This window comes from Passer domesticus, chromosome 5 (genome assembly GCF_036417665.1).
Source record: "Passer domesticus isolate bPasDom1 chromosome 5, bPasDom1.hap1, whole genome shotgun sequence".
NCBI classification, from domain to species: domain Eukaryota; kingdom Metazoa; phylum Chordata; class Aves; order Passeriformes; family Passeridae; genus Passer; species Passer domesticus.
In genome coordinates, this window is record NC_087478.1 from 25,791,334 (window position 1) to 25,809,610 (window position 18,277).

At 35.7% G+C, this 18,277-nt stretch overlaps 1 protein-coding gene across 6 annotated transcripts in view; it reads left to right on the forward strand.

Annotated features, from left to right (window-relative positions):
* IMMP2L (inner mitochondrial membrane peptidase subunit 2) overlaps positions 1-18,277 on the forward strand; it is a 392,035-nt gene that overhangs the window by 211,889 nt on the left and 161,869 nt on the right. Inside the window, exon 4 of one of the 6 annotated variants that reach the window (XM_064422395.1) lies at positions 6,995-7,019. The exons of the other annotated variants lie outside the window; for them this stretch is intronic. Within the exon in view, the coding sequence (XP_064278465.1) occupies positions 6,995-7,004 (10 nt within the window). The 3' untranslated portion in view covers positions 7,005-7,019. Of the gene's footprint in view, positions 1-6,994; positions 7,020-18,277 lie in introns of those variants that run through there. 6 annotated transcript variants of the gene reach the window in all.

Sequence of the window (18,277 nt, forward strand, 5' to 3'; positions counted from 1 at the left end):
AATATTCAGTTCAGCCAACTCACGTTACTCAAAGTTGCAATGGGTAAGTTTGAACTGACAGCTGCAACTTTACATTTCATTTCATGTTTATGTATTTTCCTGAGGGTATTTTTGGTAGGATGTAAATAAAAGTGTTAGGTTGTTTCTTGCTAAGCACATTCAGAACTGTGAAGCTGCCGGTGTAAAGCGTTGTGTCCCAGTGCATATTCATGCATTAATAGATAATCTTTTGAGAGAGGTGTTGCACATACTTGGCTAAGACCTTAAAATAAAAACAATAGAGTATGTTTTATGTATTGAGGCTTTCATCAAAGTTTCCATGAAGTGTAATATCTGTCTGAAATACCTGGGATCAGTATCCCAGGTCAGACTAATGGGGTTGTAGCTGGAGGGGAATGGAGCCTCACTGAATCTAAGCCATTCCAGTACACACTGATTTCTGTCATTATCATAATATGACAAACTTGGGAGATTTTCCAAAAACCTTTGTATTTTCTTCAGTTGAATTATAAATTTACAGGCAGGAACTTGAGAGTCTTAGCATAAAAGTGACAGTTTTTTCCTTTAGTGTGAGTAAATATCATATCATCAACTCAATTTCCTAAAACGCTCTGAGTGTAATGCACAGACTAGTCAGAATGAGAGTAACATCAACACACACTTATGATTTTTTCTGAATGAATGCTGGTTTAGTTGAACTTAGTGTCTTTGAGTTTTTCAGGATCAATACATGTTTTAAGCAGTAAAGCATCTGTGCTTACCAAAACCCTCTTTGTGTATTACTTAGTAGTAATTACATGTTAAGTTGAAGCTACTTGCCTGATTTTTGGAGACACTATTCTTCTGCAGGTACCAGGCTGTTTTTCTGTTGACAGTAGATCCTCTGAAGGCTGTAAGAAGTATAAATTCCTTTTTGAGTTATTTGCACTGTAGTAGAAACACCCACCATTTTCCATTTTCTTGCTTTGAATTACAACAATATTTTGCTCTAGGAAAAGGCTTCCAAAAATAAGAAGAAATGTAATAGGTTTATGGAAAACAATTTCACTTTTGGTCAAGACCTTTGAAGCCCTGAAACTATTACATCATCACAGCCATTAAAAAAGTTCATTTAATAATTAGGACAAAATTTAGCAGTGGCAGCATGGCAGCAGATTTACCAACAGTAGTCTTCATATAAATATTTTGTAACTGAGAAAAAGGAATTCATCATAACTCCTGCAAAAAAACCCCAACTCTGTAATTTCTAAATGCATTAAAGAGAGGACATCAGAATATATTTATGCTGTTAATGCTATTTCACAGTTCAATCAGTTATCTTGCTGTGTAATAAAAGACCCTGAAATTAAAATGACCCCTCTTTTCAGAGTGTAACTGTAGGATTTTACTATAAGGCTGCCTTGATTTGATCTTACTCTTACTGAAACGGAAAATGATATCCAACTAATGCATCTGAAGTGGGTTGTTATACCATCCAAAGCTCTCTTGTGAAATTAATGGCTTCTGCTTCTTGCCTTCATTTCATCTTATAATTCTCCAATTTCTTTTCTTTTCTTTTCTTTTCTTTTCTTTTCTTTTCTTTTCTTTTCTTTTCTTTTCTTTTCTTTTCTTTTCTTTTCTTTTCTTTTCTTTTCTTTTCTTTTCTTTTCTTTTCTTTTTTCTTTTTTATTTTTCTTTTATTTTTTTCTTTTTTTTTTCTTTCTTTTTTCTTTTATTTTTTTCTTTTCTTATTTTTTTTTCCTTTTTTTCTTTTCTTTTTCCTCTTCTCTTCTCTGTTATCTTTTTGGTGATATTCTAAGTCAGTCTGAATCACATGCTTCAGATACAGCACAGATTTACAAAACAAAACAGACACACCCAGATTTTATAATGTCAGGAATATGATTAATGTTCTGTGAGGATCTTGGTCTCTTAAATCAACAAACAGCTTGATCAAGAGAACCAACAGCAGAACAGCATAATGATTGTAAAATATTAATTAATTTTTCCACTGTTAACTCCCTACATTTTGAGTTTGATCAACCTGAGAGCAGTGTTCATACGTGGAAGCTAAATATCTTCTTCCTACCTGTACGTAGTCATTAATTGTACCTGTTAGTAGTCTACATGTGTACTTTTTCCTCTGCAAAACAGTGTCATACAAATAAAATTTAAAAGTAGGGATTTCTTTCTAGCTGCAAAACCCACACTTGTATTTCTTATTAAAGTGTAACTAATGTATAATGCAGACTCTTTGTTTATACATATTTTAAATTAATAATGAGTTTCTTTTTGACCTTTATTCTTTATAAAATTTATGAAAATATGTTCTATTTCTCCTAATGTAAAACTTGCTGCTTTTAATAATTAAAAAAAATGAGGGCAATATTTATTTCATTCACTAAACAAACACAAAGTCTGCACTTGCCAACATGATAGATTTCTGATTATGATCTTGTAACAGAAAATCCTTTTATATTTAAGAATTCCTTACCAATTTTGTGTGTGCTGTGTTCATATTCACAGCTCCTTCCTGAGGAGACTGAGCTCTTGTCTTAAGTTAGAGTATTTAGATTTTATTGTTCAGTCAGATTTCAGAGTCAGGTCTAAACTCTTGTGTTTACTTGGGTGTATTTAACCCTACAGTCTTTTCCTCATGTCTTCTTGGAGTGAAGAGTAAAAAGAATGGAGATTTAGACCACTTCTAGAAGTACTGTTTATTCATTGGATCCCATGATCCCAGGTATCTTAAGATTGATTTCATTTTGTCTAGACTCTGTCAGTTGTGTTATAGTGTTTATGTGCACATCCTGCAATAAAGAACCAGGAAGAAACAAGGAAAAGAAATCATGGTAAAAATTGAATAGTGAAACTAAATAATTGTTCCATAGAGATTTTTTCTGCTTACACTATTTCATTTGAGGTAGATAAATAATATTTTTTCTTTAATTAGAGCATCTTCTGGCTTTTAGTGAGAAGAAACATAATAATTTTATTTCAGTTATGAGTTTGATGAATCCACTTTAGCTCAATTGACAGTATCTGTAATGGCAAAAGTGTTTCTTGTGAACTGCTGCTAGTCACTGAAGTTTTAGAATATTCAACTCTGCTTCAATGCCCTATTTTTGGTTTGGGCACTGGTCTGTTATTAATTACTAAACCAAAAAAATACTTCTCCCCAAGTACTCATCCTTGAATCCCAACTGCACTGCCTAATCAATGCTTTCTTTTAAATTTGCTAATGGCTTTTATGTCCCTTACTTTCCTTTTTTAGGGAGGTGATTGTCCAAAGTTTGGCATGACAGTCATAATTCTAGCCCATATCTTCAGATCAACTTAACCAGAGCTAAGAATTGAGCTCTCTGGTAGAAACCAGGTTGGCCATTTACTTGCAAATGAACATTTAGTGAAAATTGGTGAAAAAGATTATTAAATCCTTTGGCCCCTTCTCTGCACTCTATCAATATCCTTTCCTCTCTTTTGAAAGGTTCTTTCACTATCAGTGTATTTATAGGGGTTTGTGTTCATATTAATCTTGTTCCTTTCTTATTTGTATTCCATAATGTGTGTTGGATTTTCTTGTTTTTAACTGTGTGGTTTTGTGCTTGTAATACTTTATGCTTCTTGACGATCTGTGAAATATCTGATTTTGTGCAATTCCTGCCTTTTTTCCCCATTGGAAAAAATTACTCTTTTAACTTATTTTTGCTGTCTTTTCACTGATTCATCTGAATTTGTTTGCCTTCTTGAAGTTAGTTGTTTTATTTTGCTGTTTATTTCTTCCCTTTTAAAGGAATATGAGCTCTGTAAATTATTCATCCGTGTCACCCAAGTTGCCTTCCACCCACTGTGATGTTCTTGACCAGCTAGTTCCTTGGGGTTAATATTCACATCTAGAGCAGCCCTTCCTCCATTTTTTCTTTATAGCTCTTGTTCAACTCAAAATATAAAATATACATGAAACTGTATAATCTTAAAAAAAATTACAGTTTTTTTGAAAACTGATCAGTGTTTTTGAAGACTGCTGGCCATTATGCCTTTTCCTGTATTTCTTTCCCAACGTCTTTCCTTTTAGTTAGGATGCCATTTTCCCACCAAAACTTGTGCTCTGCCTGGTTTGGCTAGCTTCTGTCTGGCAAAAATAATAATAAACTTCATCCCACCATTGCTAAGATTAATTTATTTTTTCAATGTTTATTATCATGACCTGTCAAAATTGTTCTGCTGCATACTGAGAGCAGGGCCATACATTTGTCTGTCAAGGATTCTCCTAAGGAGGGATATAGTGCCATTACAGCAGTTAACAGCTTAGTAGCAATGGTGGTAGCAACACCTGTCAGGTGGTGCTGGATCATGAATCCTGTTTTATGAAACTGGCCAGTATAACTTGTTTAGAAACCACCAGAAATGCTCTTTCAAGAATTTTGATAGTAGTGGAAAAGTTATTGTCTGTGGTATGTATAACATATTTTATAGAGGTGTTTCTAGTACCTCTCAGGGACATATCTTAGTGTCAAGACCAGTAGACAATTTTGCGAAAATTCTCATGTATGAAAATGAGTTGCTTTCTCCTGTAATTTGAATGTGAAGGTTGTTGTCTGTAATCGCATCCAGTGACTGGCAGTGACACAGAACTATCACAACAGTGTTGTCTTTGGTGACGCTTCATGTGTCTATTCTGTATTCCAGTAACATCTCTCAACTCTTAGGTGCTGTGAGAAAGACAGAATTTTTCATTCTTTTTGGCTCTACTGCCAAGGTCACTGCTTTCCTTGGGTATTGCTTCTTATCAGTCCACTGGGAGCAGGGAAAAGTGAGTCAAGCGCTCATTTCACATGAAGCACCAGACAGCCATCAGATGGCCTGGGAGAATCTCCATTACTCATTTCAGCAGCTGTTTCATACCTGCTCAAACATTTATAGATGGTCCCTGTACCGTTAGCTAGTGGTTGGTTTTCGAACATGATGGAAACCATTTGGCCTGTGCTGTGATTTCCTGGCAATGCTGTGAGAAATGAAAATGGTGAATTTTATCACCAGCGTCCCTCATGAGCCTTTAACCAACAGCTCTGACGTCTGAGTATGCAAGCAGTGGATCATTGCATAAAAGAGGAATGATCTGAGCCTGGTGCCAGGCTCTGACCTAAAGCTGAAGAGAACAGTATGCCATTATCCTCCCCTGGAGCTGTGTAGTCCTGCTCAAGAATTTACTCTGACATTTGTCCTGTCTCTATAGATTAAGCAGTTTGCAGTTTGCTGCAGTCTCACTATCAGAGAGTAATGTGCTTTGTTTTTTGTTTTTTTTCTTCTTTACTTTCAACCTTTATTGCTATCTAGTAATGTAGCAATAATTTATTTACAATATATTTCCTCATGTGCTTTATATATCTCGTAATATAAACACAATTGAAAATATACTTTAAATGATTGATGTTGCAGTACAAATAGAAAAATAAAATGGCTTTGGTCTCAAAAAGTAATGAAGTAGCTGATTTAATACAGTGTAAGTCTTCAGTGGGATTATATGGCATGGTAAGCCTTGTAGTACCAAAGAAAACAATAAAAAGCATTATAAATATATAAACTCCACAACTATTGTAGGTGTTCAAGTGTTAACAATAAAGACGCTGCAATTTTGTTTATTTCCTTGATAAATAATGTTTATGTGTATGCAAAATCATAGCTTCAAAACAATAGTCTCACCTGTGAATTAAGGTGTTTTCACAGTATGGTTAACACTTTTATTTTAGAATTGTAGTGCCCAATTAGCTGGAGGCATTATAGTTTGAATATTGACATTTACTATATCAGTGTTTTTTAAAACCATATATTCATTACACATGGACTCTGTCTCATATCTTATTGAATTAAAAAAAAAAAATGGGCTAGACCGTGGAATTCTCAGTTGTGATATGGTATCTGTATAACATCATACCCTACTTTCTATTTTTAGCTGTTTAATTATCACCTGTTGAATATATTTACATATAATTCTTTCTTGGTAAAACAGCTGAAGCAGTCTTTAGATCCAGTCTTTAGAGTATGTATAGAATCGGGAAAAAAGGGAGACGAGTGTTTCTTCTTTTAGAGCAGGTTGCTATTTCAGTAGAATTTGAGAGTCTTCATGAAGGTCTTCATTATCTATCATAAGATTTTTTTAAGTGTCCCACATGTTCTTTCTCAGGTCAAGAGAAAAATACATGAAAAGCTTTGATTTTTCTCCCTCCTTCCCCACCTCAACCCAAAATTAGTTTTCACTGAGTCAGGCTATTGTCACTGATACCCCATTTTAGACCATTCTTTGTCTTTCATGTTGGACATTCCTTTTACAACCTTTGTATGCACAGCTTTTGCCACAGCAGTGTGTCATATAACAGGTGCAGTTCAAAACTAAAGAAAAAGAAATATTTCTAAATTGAGTAAAGGAAAGAATTATATTACTGATGTATATAATTTTGCAGTCTTTCCCTTAAAAGGAAAAAGCCTGAGGAAAATTTTCTAAGAGAATGGGATGCATGTGGGAAATTTGAGATAATTATTTAATGCTGTTTTCCTTTTGGAGGAACCTCTGTTCAGTCAGTAGTTACAGCCATGCTTGCAGAGCATGCTAGCTTCCATATTACAATGCTCCCTTTCTATGTGGATTTTATGGTTAATTTCTTGTGTTGGTTTGTGTATTCTTTAGAGGATAATTATTAAGCAGATTCAAAGGTGGTGACAGCTGCATTGTCTCTCTGTTGATTGCAGCAGCTAGTTTGTGAAATTTGCAGACCAAATATGTCCTGAAAGTATTGTTTGCTTGCTGCAATACATCTTGCTGCTAGTATTTCTTATTTAGAACTGTATGCAAAGTAGGGAGTGACTAGAAGGCAACTATTACAATAGTAGAAATACCACATGTATTATAGCTGGCAAAGCATTTTTTAATGTGCATAAGATGTACTTCAAGGGTCATATTCAGAAATTTATTATCCAACTGTATTCAACATTGGGGTTTTTTTTCCCCTTTGTCCAGTCATGAATGAAAGAAGATTATAGGAGATTAGAGAGTGGCTGAACAGAATACTTTGTCAGGTATTTGCTATTTCACACTAGTAGCTATTTGTTATTTGTCATGCGATTTGTCAAAGTTTTCAAATTCCCGATCTTTCAAATTTTTCTCAATTTAAATTTTATTTGCTATTAAAGAAGATGTCTTTAAGCATTCCATTGACTGAAGAGCTCTGTATTTTCCTTTTTGTTACAGGTCTGCTATGTGAACTGACACTTAATATAATCTAAGTAAGCACTCTCAATGCTTTCAAAAAAGATGATCCATTTAATTCAATTCATATTGGGACAAAAAAAAGGCTGATAAAATCAGAAGCTGCATTTGAAAATCTTTTTGCAATTTTAGTCTCTGAAATTACTATCTTGTATTTGGGGTTTTGTCATAGTGCAAGTACTTACCAATCCTTTTATCTGACTAGGTATTTGAAGTTAGGGGAAGGAAAAAGACCATAGATGTTCTGTTCTTTGCTGTTTCTTTTGAATTTGCTTCTTGTACTTGGTCAGTGGAAGAATGCCTATGACCTTAGTCTTGCTGTAGTAATATGCTCTGTAAAAGAAGTGCAAAATTGCCCTCTTTGTCTGGGAGTCCCTGTTGGACACTACCTTTTTGTGAGTGAAAGTTTTTTATCTGTGGGGCAACCTGGATGAAATTTTCCCTAGAAAGTCTGAGACTCAAGTGGTCTAATTAAAACCAGGATTTATTAAAAGCACAGAAGCTGCTCAAGATTAGAAGGAAAAAAATGTTTTGCATAGCATATGTAGCCTGACACTCTGTGAAGTTCATCTTGATAGGTCTCCCTAGAGTTCAGTTACAATGAATAAAAATACTTTACATTTGTAGAAAAACCTTTTTTCTTTCACTTCTCGGACATTTTTTAAAGGCAGCTTAGTTGCAGCAATCTTTCCTGTCAAGGGACTCAGCCTTTTTCTTATATTCCGCTCTGCATTTGTGACCTTTTCTGTTGTTATTCTTTTTCAAATTGTTGTATCAACTCACTATGAATGTATTTATGCCTTCCAAAGAGAGGTCACTCTCTTCCTAATGACAGAATTCAGCATCCTTTAGAGACTCTTGTTCAAAGTAGTTGAACAACAGCTATGAGCTGGCATCTGGTCATGTCTGAAGTTAGGGTTGTCTCTGACAACTCAGTGGTCTTGATCAGTGAGTGAAAGAGTCTTGTAGCAGAGTCAGCTGTGGATCAAACCCTTGTTGCCAAATGACAGCATTTTTAATCCTATTATTCACTATTGCGAGTCGGGCTACTTTTCTTTGGCAGCAGGAGGTCACTGAAAAAAAACATGTCCATAAGAATTATTGCTATTTTATGCATTCTAAAATTGGTTAAAGGAATCCAGATATGGCAGGATGTTACAAGACCCTTTTTTCCCCCTATTTCAACCACAATGGCTTCAGAAAACCTATGAAGTGATGCTGTTTGACTAAAAGCTGTGGTATAATTACCAGCTGTATAAAACTGGAGAAAAGGATATGGAATTTTTTTTTTTAAATCCAAATTCACTCACTTTGAAAACACATTTCTTCCTGGCTTTTTGGGGAAATGTTCAATTTGATTGTTTATACAACATATGTGCAAAATGCTTTTTCCTTGTCTCAGGACTACTCTTTATAGGAAAGAAGTATTATTTCTTAAACCACAAATCTCAGAACTCAGCAGACAAAGCGAAAACCACAATTTGTATCTTGAAAAATTAGTCCAGTTTTAATAAAATAGAAGAAAATAAGCAAACAGCAATACCATAACGGCAGCATTAGTGTTTTATTTCTGATTGAGATGAGTATCTTTGAGCCATTTTTCATATGTAAAGCAAAGTATCATATCTCAGCTCTTTCTCACATAGCACTGTTAAATATATTTAGCATTTACATACAGTTCATGTGAGCTCAGTAGTTCGTAATTGGTGGTGGGTCCATCTTAATGGCATGGAATAAATCCATAGAACAGTGTGGATTTCACATATATAAATACTGCTGGATCTACTCTGTGCACTGTACTCCTTGTGCTGGGATCAACAGGAACAAAGACAGCAGCAGGAATTGTCAAGAAAAGGAAATAAGCTGATCCCATTGAGGTTAAGATTATTGCCATCTTTCTCAAGAGAATATAAAAAAGTTAGGGACCACTGACTTGGCTCATAGGTATCCAACTGACTGAGCCCTGGGCTATAATTAAAATGCCCCTAGGTAGAAGGAGAGATGCAGTGTGTCCAACCTATGTTCACAGTATTGTTCTCTATATAAGAATGATTGTCTCTCATTAGAACTGAACTTTAGAAAAAAACCCAGTTGAATCGAAAATCAGGTGTTCATGGTAGTGGTCTCTGATTGTTGTAGGAGTTATTTAAAAAAAATCCATGTTCCTTTCTCTTCACTTTATAATGACTTTCTATCTATCTTTGTTTTTTTTATATGTATGGCTGTGGTAATCACCTTACTAAGCACTGAGCTGCACCTAAGGCTCATTTTACTGAACTTCTAATTTTATATTTTAGGATAGATCTTATTTTGAAATTTCTTGGCTATTTTTAAACAAGTAGGTAACTAACTTCTCTATAATTGTCACTACAATAGTCTGCTTTCAGCCCTGTAATCTGAAATAAATTTGCAATCTAGGTTGCAACTTTTTTTTTTACATGACCCACTCATAATGGCATTTGGGGGTAAACAGTTTATTGACAGATACACCTGTCAATGTTACTTTCCTATATAATTATAGATTAGAAAATAAGCTTTTTTTTGAGGAATAGACACAGCTATTTTAAAAAAACATACAGTGTTAGACATGGCACGACAACTGAACCAGGAGCAGAAAATAATAAGTGCAAAGGTAAAAGAGAGGCTTTAAATAGTTTTCTTCAAATAATATGGGAAGAGGAAAGAAAGATAAGTGGAATTTATTTGAGCTGAGAGACCAAGAACAGAGGAGTGTACATTAGCCAGATTAACTTCAGAATGTAATATTTTTTTATTTAATTCTTAAAGGCATATCTTCCACCACAGAAGTAATTCAGAACTAATTTAGAGTCAGTGGACAGTTTCAACTACTTTGAATGAGTTAAACAAAACCTAAGATTATCTATGTTGCTACCAGAAGGAAAGTCATATGTTCGATCCAGTGAATTCCTATATTGAATGGAAAGAAATGCCTGTTTAAGGCTCTTCCTGAAAAAGAAGTGACGGTGATCTAAATGACATTGACATTTAAATCAATTTACATAGATTGGACAAGTTTCACATGTATACATTTGAATCTATTGCAACTGATCTAGAGGAAATAAGTTTATAATGTGGTCACTTGCCTATTTCATGCCATTTATTTATAGACACCACAATGTGATTTTGTACGTACAGTGAGGAAGTGAGGGACAAGTCTATTATATTCCTCTAGGAAGAGGGTGTAGGAGGCATGAAAAATAATTGTCAGAGGGTAGATTCATGTTGTCTTATTGGTCATGTCTAACAACTCTCACTTAGAAGTGTTACTGGTTTGGTGCTTTTCAGTGTCCTAAGAGGAGGGACTGCTGGATTGAGGGAGCAGCCCCAAGAGAAGTGTGAAAAAATCAGCAGCAGGGAAGAGGCTGAGGTGGAGGGAGCACAAGTCTTATGAAGACTGAGAGAGTTGGGATTATTTAGCCTGGGGTAAAGAAGGAAACCTGATTGCTCTCTACAACTACCTGAAAGGAGGCTGTAGTGAGGTGGGGTCGGTCTCTGCCCCCAGGTAGCAAGTGACAGGACAACAGGAAATGGCCTCAAGTTGCATCACGGAGGTTTAGATTAGATATTGGGAAAAAATTCTTTATTGAAAATATTTTCAACCACTTGAACAGGCTGTTTAGAGAAGTGGTAGAGCCACCATCCCTGGAAGTGTTCAAAACCCATGTGGATAGAGCAGTGGAGGACATGGGTTAATGTTGAAGGTGTTGGTGCTACTACATTGATGGCTTAGATTTGATGATTTTAGAGGTCTTTTCCAACCTTAACTATTCTGTGGTTCTATGTATATGCTATAACAGAGTAGGATAGCATGTAATTCCTAATAGTGGAGCCTTAGTTACATTTTGAAATGTGGGAATGTTGAATTTTTCACAGACTTCTGAAAGTGTTCTTTGGAAAAAAAAGCATGGGAGAGAATGGGAAAGTTTTTGAAGAATGATTGCCTGAAGGTTGAATGGAAGGATGAGACCAAGTGCCAGTGCATGTAGATTGATTTGTGTTGAGGTTAACCTGTTATGAACTGGTAACTTTGATATTGCATGTTTACTTGACATCCTGTTAAGAAACAATACAGTTTCCTGCAGAGCGTAATTCAGAACTTTGAAGCTAGATATTTAAGAATCTAACAGTGAGACAGTATCTCTGAAGGTCTAGATGTCACATATCAAAAAGTGATACACAATGTCTCATTTGATGTTCATTGTCATTCATGCAATTTTGATGAACTCTTACATATTTTAGTGAATGTTCATGTAGTGTGGTCAGTGGAGAAGTGTGAAGTATTCATGAATATATATGCATATTTAATAACTACTCCCAAACGTTATCTTCCTCTTCTGGCAATTTGTACATTCTAACTCCCATACTTGTGAAACAAATTGTGTAAGATTTGGCAGTCAGAGAGACTTGCCAGAACAGAAGACAGTTCTGGAGGCTGGATAGAATACTTTATGTTTTCAATGCACAAATGTGCACACTCCACTCTGAAAAATGCACAGCCAAAATTTCTTTAGACTCATCCATGGGAAATTTTTCTTTTTTGTCATCAATCTGGTAATAATCTTCTGTTCTTTTTTTCACAGAAATCTTCTTAGCTAGATCCTGTGGAGTAACTGTTTTGTGCCAAGCACCTGTACAGAGGGACCCTAAAACTAGTTATTCAGTCCAAAAAGATCTCTTTTAGGTCAAGAAGTGATTTTCCTAAGGTACAAAGTCAAATCTGTTGCCCTAAAATTGTCACTATTTTTTTGTTTAATAAGAAAGTAATGCCATTGAGAAGAGTAGAAAATGCTCTTTGACACTATTTTTCAATTTCAGATACTTTTGTTTTATAAAATAAATTAAAGCTGCATGGGCTGATGAAGAGAATACAAAGCTAATTTTCTGCATTTCAGTTTTCTCACATTTCAGCTTAGCCTTTCCATAAGAAATTAAATAAAAACTGAGTTTATATACAGGTTATTGTGGTATTATTATTATTATAAGGATCTATCAAAATCACTTGTCTCAAAGATGTGTCATTATAGCAGCAGTTCACATGCAACTATTTGCCAAAACAAACTTGAAAACATTATTCTGACTAGGAAAATTTGGTTCATTATAGCAGCAGTTTGAGGCATTTTCTGTAATTACTTCTCCTCCAATGATGTTTAGGTTCCAAACGGAGACTTGCAATGCTTGATAAACCTTAAAGAGAAATGACAACATGGTTTCAAATGGTACCTTGAAGAAAAAGCTGCTAGAACATGTCTTAGGAACATGGAAATCTTTTGTTTTCCTTCACTGTGTTGCTTAAGATGGCTAGAAAGTGGACAACCAAATCTTACAGAATTCTATTGATTGTGTTAAATGTTTGGGGTGTTTAAGCATAAATACATATTTTAAAATATCAGAAGCAGGATTCTGAATTAAACACTTGATATTAAATGATTTTGGTTTTTTTCCGTTAAGTCTTTGCATGACAGAGACAGAGGGAAATGGAACCGATATTTTTCATTTTGTATGATGTGCTGATTTACTAGGACAAATCCTCTTTTCTCTATAGATGCACATATGGCAGAAGGAAGCAAAATAAATCTGGTTCCTCTTTGTAGAATGGAACAGGATGTGGAAAGCTTATGGTACAGTGTAAGAGGACTGAGCCTTTCACATTAGGGACATATGCTTGAAGGGGATCCATCTGTACTCCGTGCAGACGTGTTATCAGGGCTCTGTGACTGCACTGGGCAGGAGCCAAGGCTGCTGCTGCTGCTGCTGCTGTCAGGGGCTCCAGCCTCCTCCCAGCGGGGGCTTGGAGTGAATGAGGCTTCTGCACCCCCTTGAGGGCTCCTTTGTCAGACTGACCTTCTTCAAATCAATGTTTAGTTCACTCTGTGTTTTCAGAAAATGATTTTTTTAAAATTTGTCCTCTGATACTTGCTGTGGAAAAAATCAAAATATCCATTCTTGACATGAGATCAAATGCCTCCTAGGAATATATTTTCATGGGTGAATTTTGAACCTCTTCATAGTAGAGCATTTTAATGGAAACTAGAAACAGAGCTGTTAGTTAATGTGCAGTCGTAATGTGTTTTCTGAGCTGAATAGCATGCACAGTGCAGAGCTTTAAACTTAAGTGACAGGTAAATAGGAACACAGGAACGTTTCTTACTCTTGAACTTCTCTGTCCTTAAGCCTTTACTTAGCATGATGTTATTAACACTTTATTTTAATGGAAAATTGTTGGACTCTGGGTAAATAGAAAAGTTATTCAAATTCAAAAATACTAAATTGCATAAAATAGCTTCCATTCACTGACTGTAAATGTCTTTGGTCAAGGGTCTTTTAAGGTAGTTTGAATCAAATTCAAAGCACACAGTTGCTGATTAAATATAATCTTTTCATTATGGGAAAAAGAAGGTTTATATTTCTTGTTACTAGGTCATCTCGCTTTTATTTCATTTCCTTCTATTTTGCTTGCCCATGTTGTCATTGTCAGACCCAAGCAATTGCTGTAGCAGAGCAGTTATAATAACACAGGAAAAGAAATTCAATCATATTTGTATGTAAACTGCAGAACTGACATGGTTTATTTTGACTAGCTGCTTCCCTGCTGCTTTCCAGGCATTGATAATACACTTCCATGTATTATCAGAACTGCCACAGCTGAGGTCAGTATGGATTAAACTTCACTACACTATAGTAATAGTATGAGATTGCTCTTTCAGTGCACTGAAATAAATGTTTTCATTACTTCCTTAAAATAAATGCATTTTGTGCCTTGAAGGTAAGCAAACCCATAAAACTATTGTTAGAAGTCTTCACCACAAGTAAATATTTTTTTCTTCTTAGTGAAATATTTTTACCTTTTTATTTGCCACAGTTTCTGTCCTATGCTACTCTTAATGCCAATAAGCACATTTTTTTTCAGGGCCAAAATCATATTTCAAAATCAATTTCTTGCTGTAGACTCAACAGCTCACTATTTGTGTAGGCACAAACTGTCCTACTTTCCATGTGCTGTGCTCCTAGTCCAGCATGTTCTTCGACTGGAGTTTTGGGGACTGTCTCCCACTGTGGAGAGAGACACAGACAGACAGACTCACTCCAGCCACATTCCCATTCTATTCTAGCCCTAATTGCCCCAGAAAGGAAACCTGGGTGCCAGAGAAGACATCTGCATGCCACCAACTGTAGATGGTCAGGAGAGCAGAGCTTCAGGACCATTGCAGAGGCCATCTCTTCTGTTCTAGGTGTGGCGGTCAGGTTGTCATATTCTGTCATATCAGAATATGAGAAGGCATAATGAGCACACCAAATATGTCTCTGTGTCTGATAATAAACCAGTTAAAAATAAACTCTTCAAATACTGACTAGAAATAGGATACGTGTGGCTCTACATCTGTAATATAGGCTGAGAAGATTGTTTCCCTACCTGATGAGGAAAAAAGAAAGCAGTTGATTATACTCACAGATGCCCTCAATTCCATCTTCCAGCATGGTCTGGAATTCTGTGTTGTAGTAGGCATAGCCACCCTGCTTGAGGCAGAAAGCATTTTTCCCAGTGGTTTCTTTAAGTAAAAAGCATCCTGTCCTTTTTCCGTGTTTCTGGCACAAAAAAAATTTTGGTTTTGCAGTATTCATGAGAAATCTGTGTGTTTGTGTTGATGTGGTGGTGGTGGTGTTAATCATTGTTCAATTTTCTTTTCATGTCCTGCATAGCCAAGTCACTCTAGTCAGAGACTATAAGCCCTTCAAGCAGGTAAAAGCTTATGTTTTCTGTGTTGGATGGTTTATACAGTGTTGGCAAATATTGCAAATAAGGAATAACTAAGTATACATTATAAAAAACAAATGGATCTTTGTGGTGATTTAATTTTACATGGGCAATACAGAAGTGGCTAACTGGGTGTAAGTCAGTCCAATTGAGAAAATGTATAAAAGGTATGTCGGAATAAAAATAGTGAAGTAATGTTCTCTTTAGAATAATACTAAGGAAGACAAAATATATATGTATTTTAAAGATAACAGAGTGATAAACCACAGAAGTGATAGAGACTAAATCTTAATAATTTATTTTCAAGTTCTTTGGTGAATAATATTTTGTCTATTTTAGTCCTATGAAGTCTTTAATATGTCTTGGGAACCCTGCAATTACAGTTGAACAAAACATTCAGTCACTATCTGACTCTGATTATATATCATTACTAGGAGTTTAATACCTAACTCTTATTCATAGTGATGATGAGAGGAAAAATGCCCACCAGTTTTGGTCTTGTGATTTGAAAGGAATTGTAATTTGTTTGTCTGAACACTTCCATGAGCTGGCCTTCATGAATCATCAGCTTTTTAGTCTGTTTGCATGGCTGCAGCAAATTCCTGATTTTTCTTTTTTACCTTTTTTTCCTTGTTTCCTTTTTCTCTTCCATGCCCTTGTCCTTATCTTTTCCTTGTCACATGAGACGACAAAGCATCTTAAGCTTATTTTCTTTTACATGCAAACTATTCAGTTTATCCTTAAATTTAATAGGAGCTTTTTATGATCCTGAGAAGGTTCTACTTTCCTATACAAGTTTGCTATCTCAAAAGGAATTCAAACAGAAACTGAAATACAATTGTCTTTATGTTGGTATCTATATATTTGTTAAACTAATATAATGTGTACATATGTATGTATATGTAATTTGATATGGCATTCACACATTTATTGAACATTTCTAGGGATAGTTGGGTATATCTCTCAGGTCACCCTGTGGTTTTGCACACTGCAGCCTAAAGCTGCCCAAACAGAACAGCTCAGATTTTGCTTGGGTCAGGGAGCCAGAGAGATGAGGCCAGTATCATTATTCCCTTTCCCTTAGCAAAGGGGGTCTGTTAAGAGCTGACTAGAGAGTACCAACATGCTGGGGTTTTTCGGCTAATCTAAAGGCCCACTTAAAAATCTCTGTGGGTTATAAAAGCAGATTGGTTGATCTCTTGGTGAGGTAGTTGAATCCATGACTTCCTGAATGTTTAGAGAAAAGGAGAATGTGACAGAGAGCCATTGATTTAGGTATAGATAGGTATTGAGTCTATCGTGTTAAATAAAATATCCTGCAAGTCATCTACAGGATCAGTTTATAAATAGAGGAATGATTCTGGAAACCACTCAAATGCTGTCACTACTGGAATATGTTATATTTACCTCAATACTTCAAGCTACTAAAATTGTTGTAGTGCTATAATGATGCCGTGGGGTAATGTGCTATATCCTTTTTTTCCAAAGCTTTGGGAAGAGTAGTTAACATGCAGATAGACAAGTCAAGTTCTTTATTGCCCTTTATTTAATATCTAGCAAAAATTAAATAAATTTCAGTGAGATTTTTTTATCTTACACAGACATTCACTTAGAAATACATAGCAAGTTATCTCAAGAAAAGCACTTAGTATTCCTTATTGGCATATGAATATAATTAATAGAACTAAGCAAGCGAAAAAAATGACATTTCAATAACTGTCCAATGCACCATGGATTTACTAGTCTTTTATTTGCAGCTATTTTGATCAAACTTGGGTCTGACAAAGCGTAAAACTAAAGTCTATAAGTAGGAATGGTTATTATTTTATATTTGGATGCCAAGTAGTCTTGTAATAGTTGCAGTCACTTAGAAATGTAGAATATTCTCAGCTGGAAGTATCATCAAATCCAACTCCTGATTCTGCACAAGACACCTCAAGAGTCACCCCAAGTGCCTGAGGGCCTTGCCCAGACGCTTCTTGCACTCTGTCAGGCTGGTGCTGTGACCACTTCCCTGGGGAGCCTGTTCCAGTGCCCAAACACCCTCTGGGTGAAAATAATTTTCTTAATATCCAACTTGAGCCAACGGTGGCGCAACTTCAGGCCATTCCCTTGGATCCTGTCACTGGTCACCATAGAGCAGAGATCAGTGCCTGCCCCTCCTCTTCCCCTCATGAGGAAGTTGTAACTGCAATGAGGTCTCCTCTCAGTCTCCACTTTTTGGGACTGAACAGACCAAGTGACCTCAGCTGCTCCTCCTACAGCTTTACCCTCAGGGCCCTACACTATCTTTGTAGCCCTTTGTAGCTCCTTTGGACACTCCAATAGCTTAATATCTTATATTGTGGCTCCCAAAACTGCAAACAGCATTCAAGGTAGGGGCCACACAACAGCAGAGTATAGTGGGACAACGAAAACCGCTTTTGTGTGTTGAGGGTGGCTATGCTTTTAATTTGTTGCATTAATCTAGTTGAAAGGTGCAACTAATATTTTACCTTTTAACTATTTATACATGCCTTTTTCATAATTTCTGTGTATATGTAAATGTAATATTTGTAAAGGAATACTGATGTCACTGGAGGCTGTATTTATTTATTCACAGCATCACCAGTGTTAGATTGTGTGTATGTTTGCCTTGATCTATTGGGTGCATCCTTGAGGGTGGTTTAATTTTTGCAAGTGCTTTATTAGTAGCCTGTCTGATAGAGCAAAGAGCCCAAATATTGCTTGATCTTGACAAGGAACCATATGCATTAATAACAACTTTATTCCCTTATGCAATCAGTGGGCGTCTTTCAGTTAGTAACAACTTGCCAAAGAGAACATAATGGCAGGGGTTGTGTTCATGTGTCCATGTATCATCCCACTGTTATTGTGAGATTTAAGCTTTTGTAACTGTTGTGTGGTGCAGGCCAAGGAATAAAATTGTTGTCAGTCTTGCATGTCACATTAATTTGTGATACACTGAATTAAAATAGCTGACCCATGGTAGCACATGTATGACTCCATAAAATACATGCTAAATTTTCCTAATCCTGGAAAGAAAATTATGTTAATTGGGGTATACACTGTAGAAAAAGAACAGGGATGTAATAAAAAGGTAGCTGGATTAGGGTTAAAGATGGTAAAAAATATCCACACTGACAAGTGTGAGCATATCAATGATGTTGATTAGAATAAACAATGTGCTCTGTGAGATTGATGTCTGCACATATTATATTTGTATAATTCATGTCCATTTCCTTCAGATTGAAAACTGA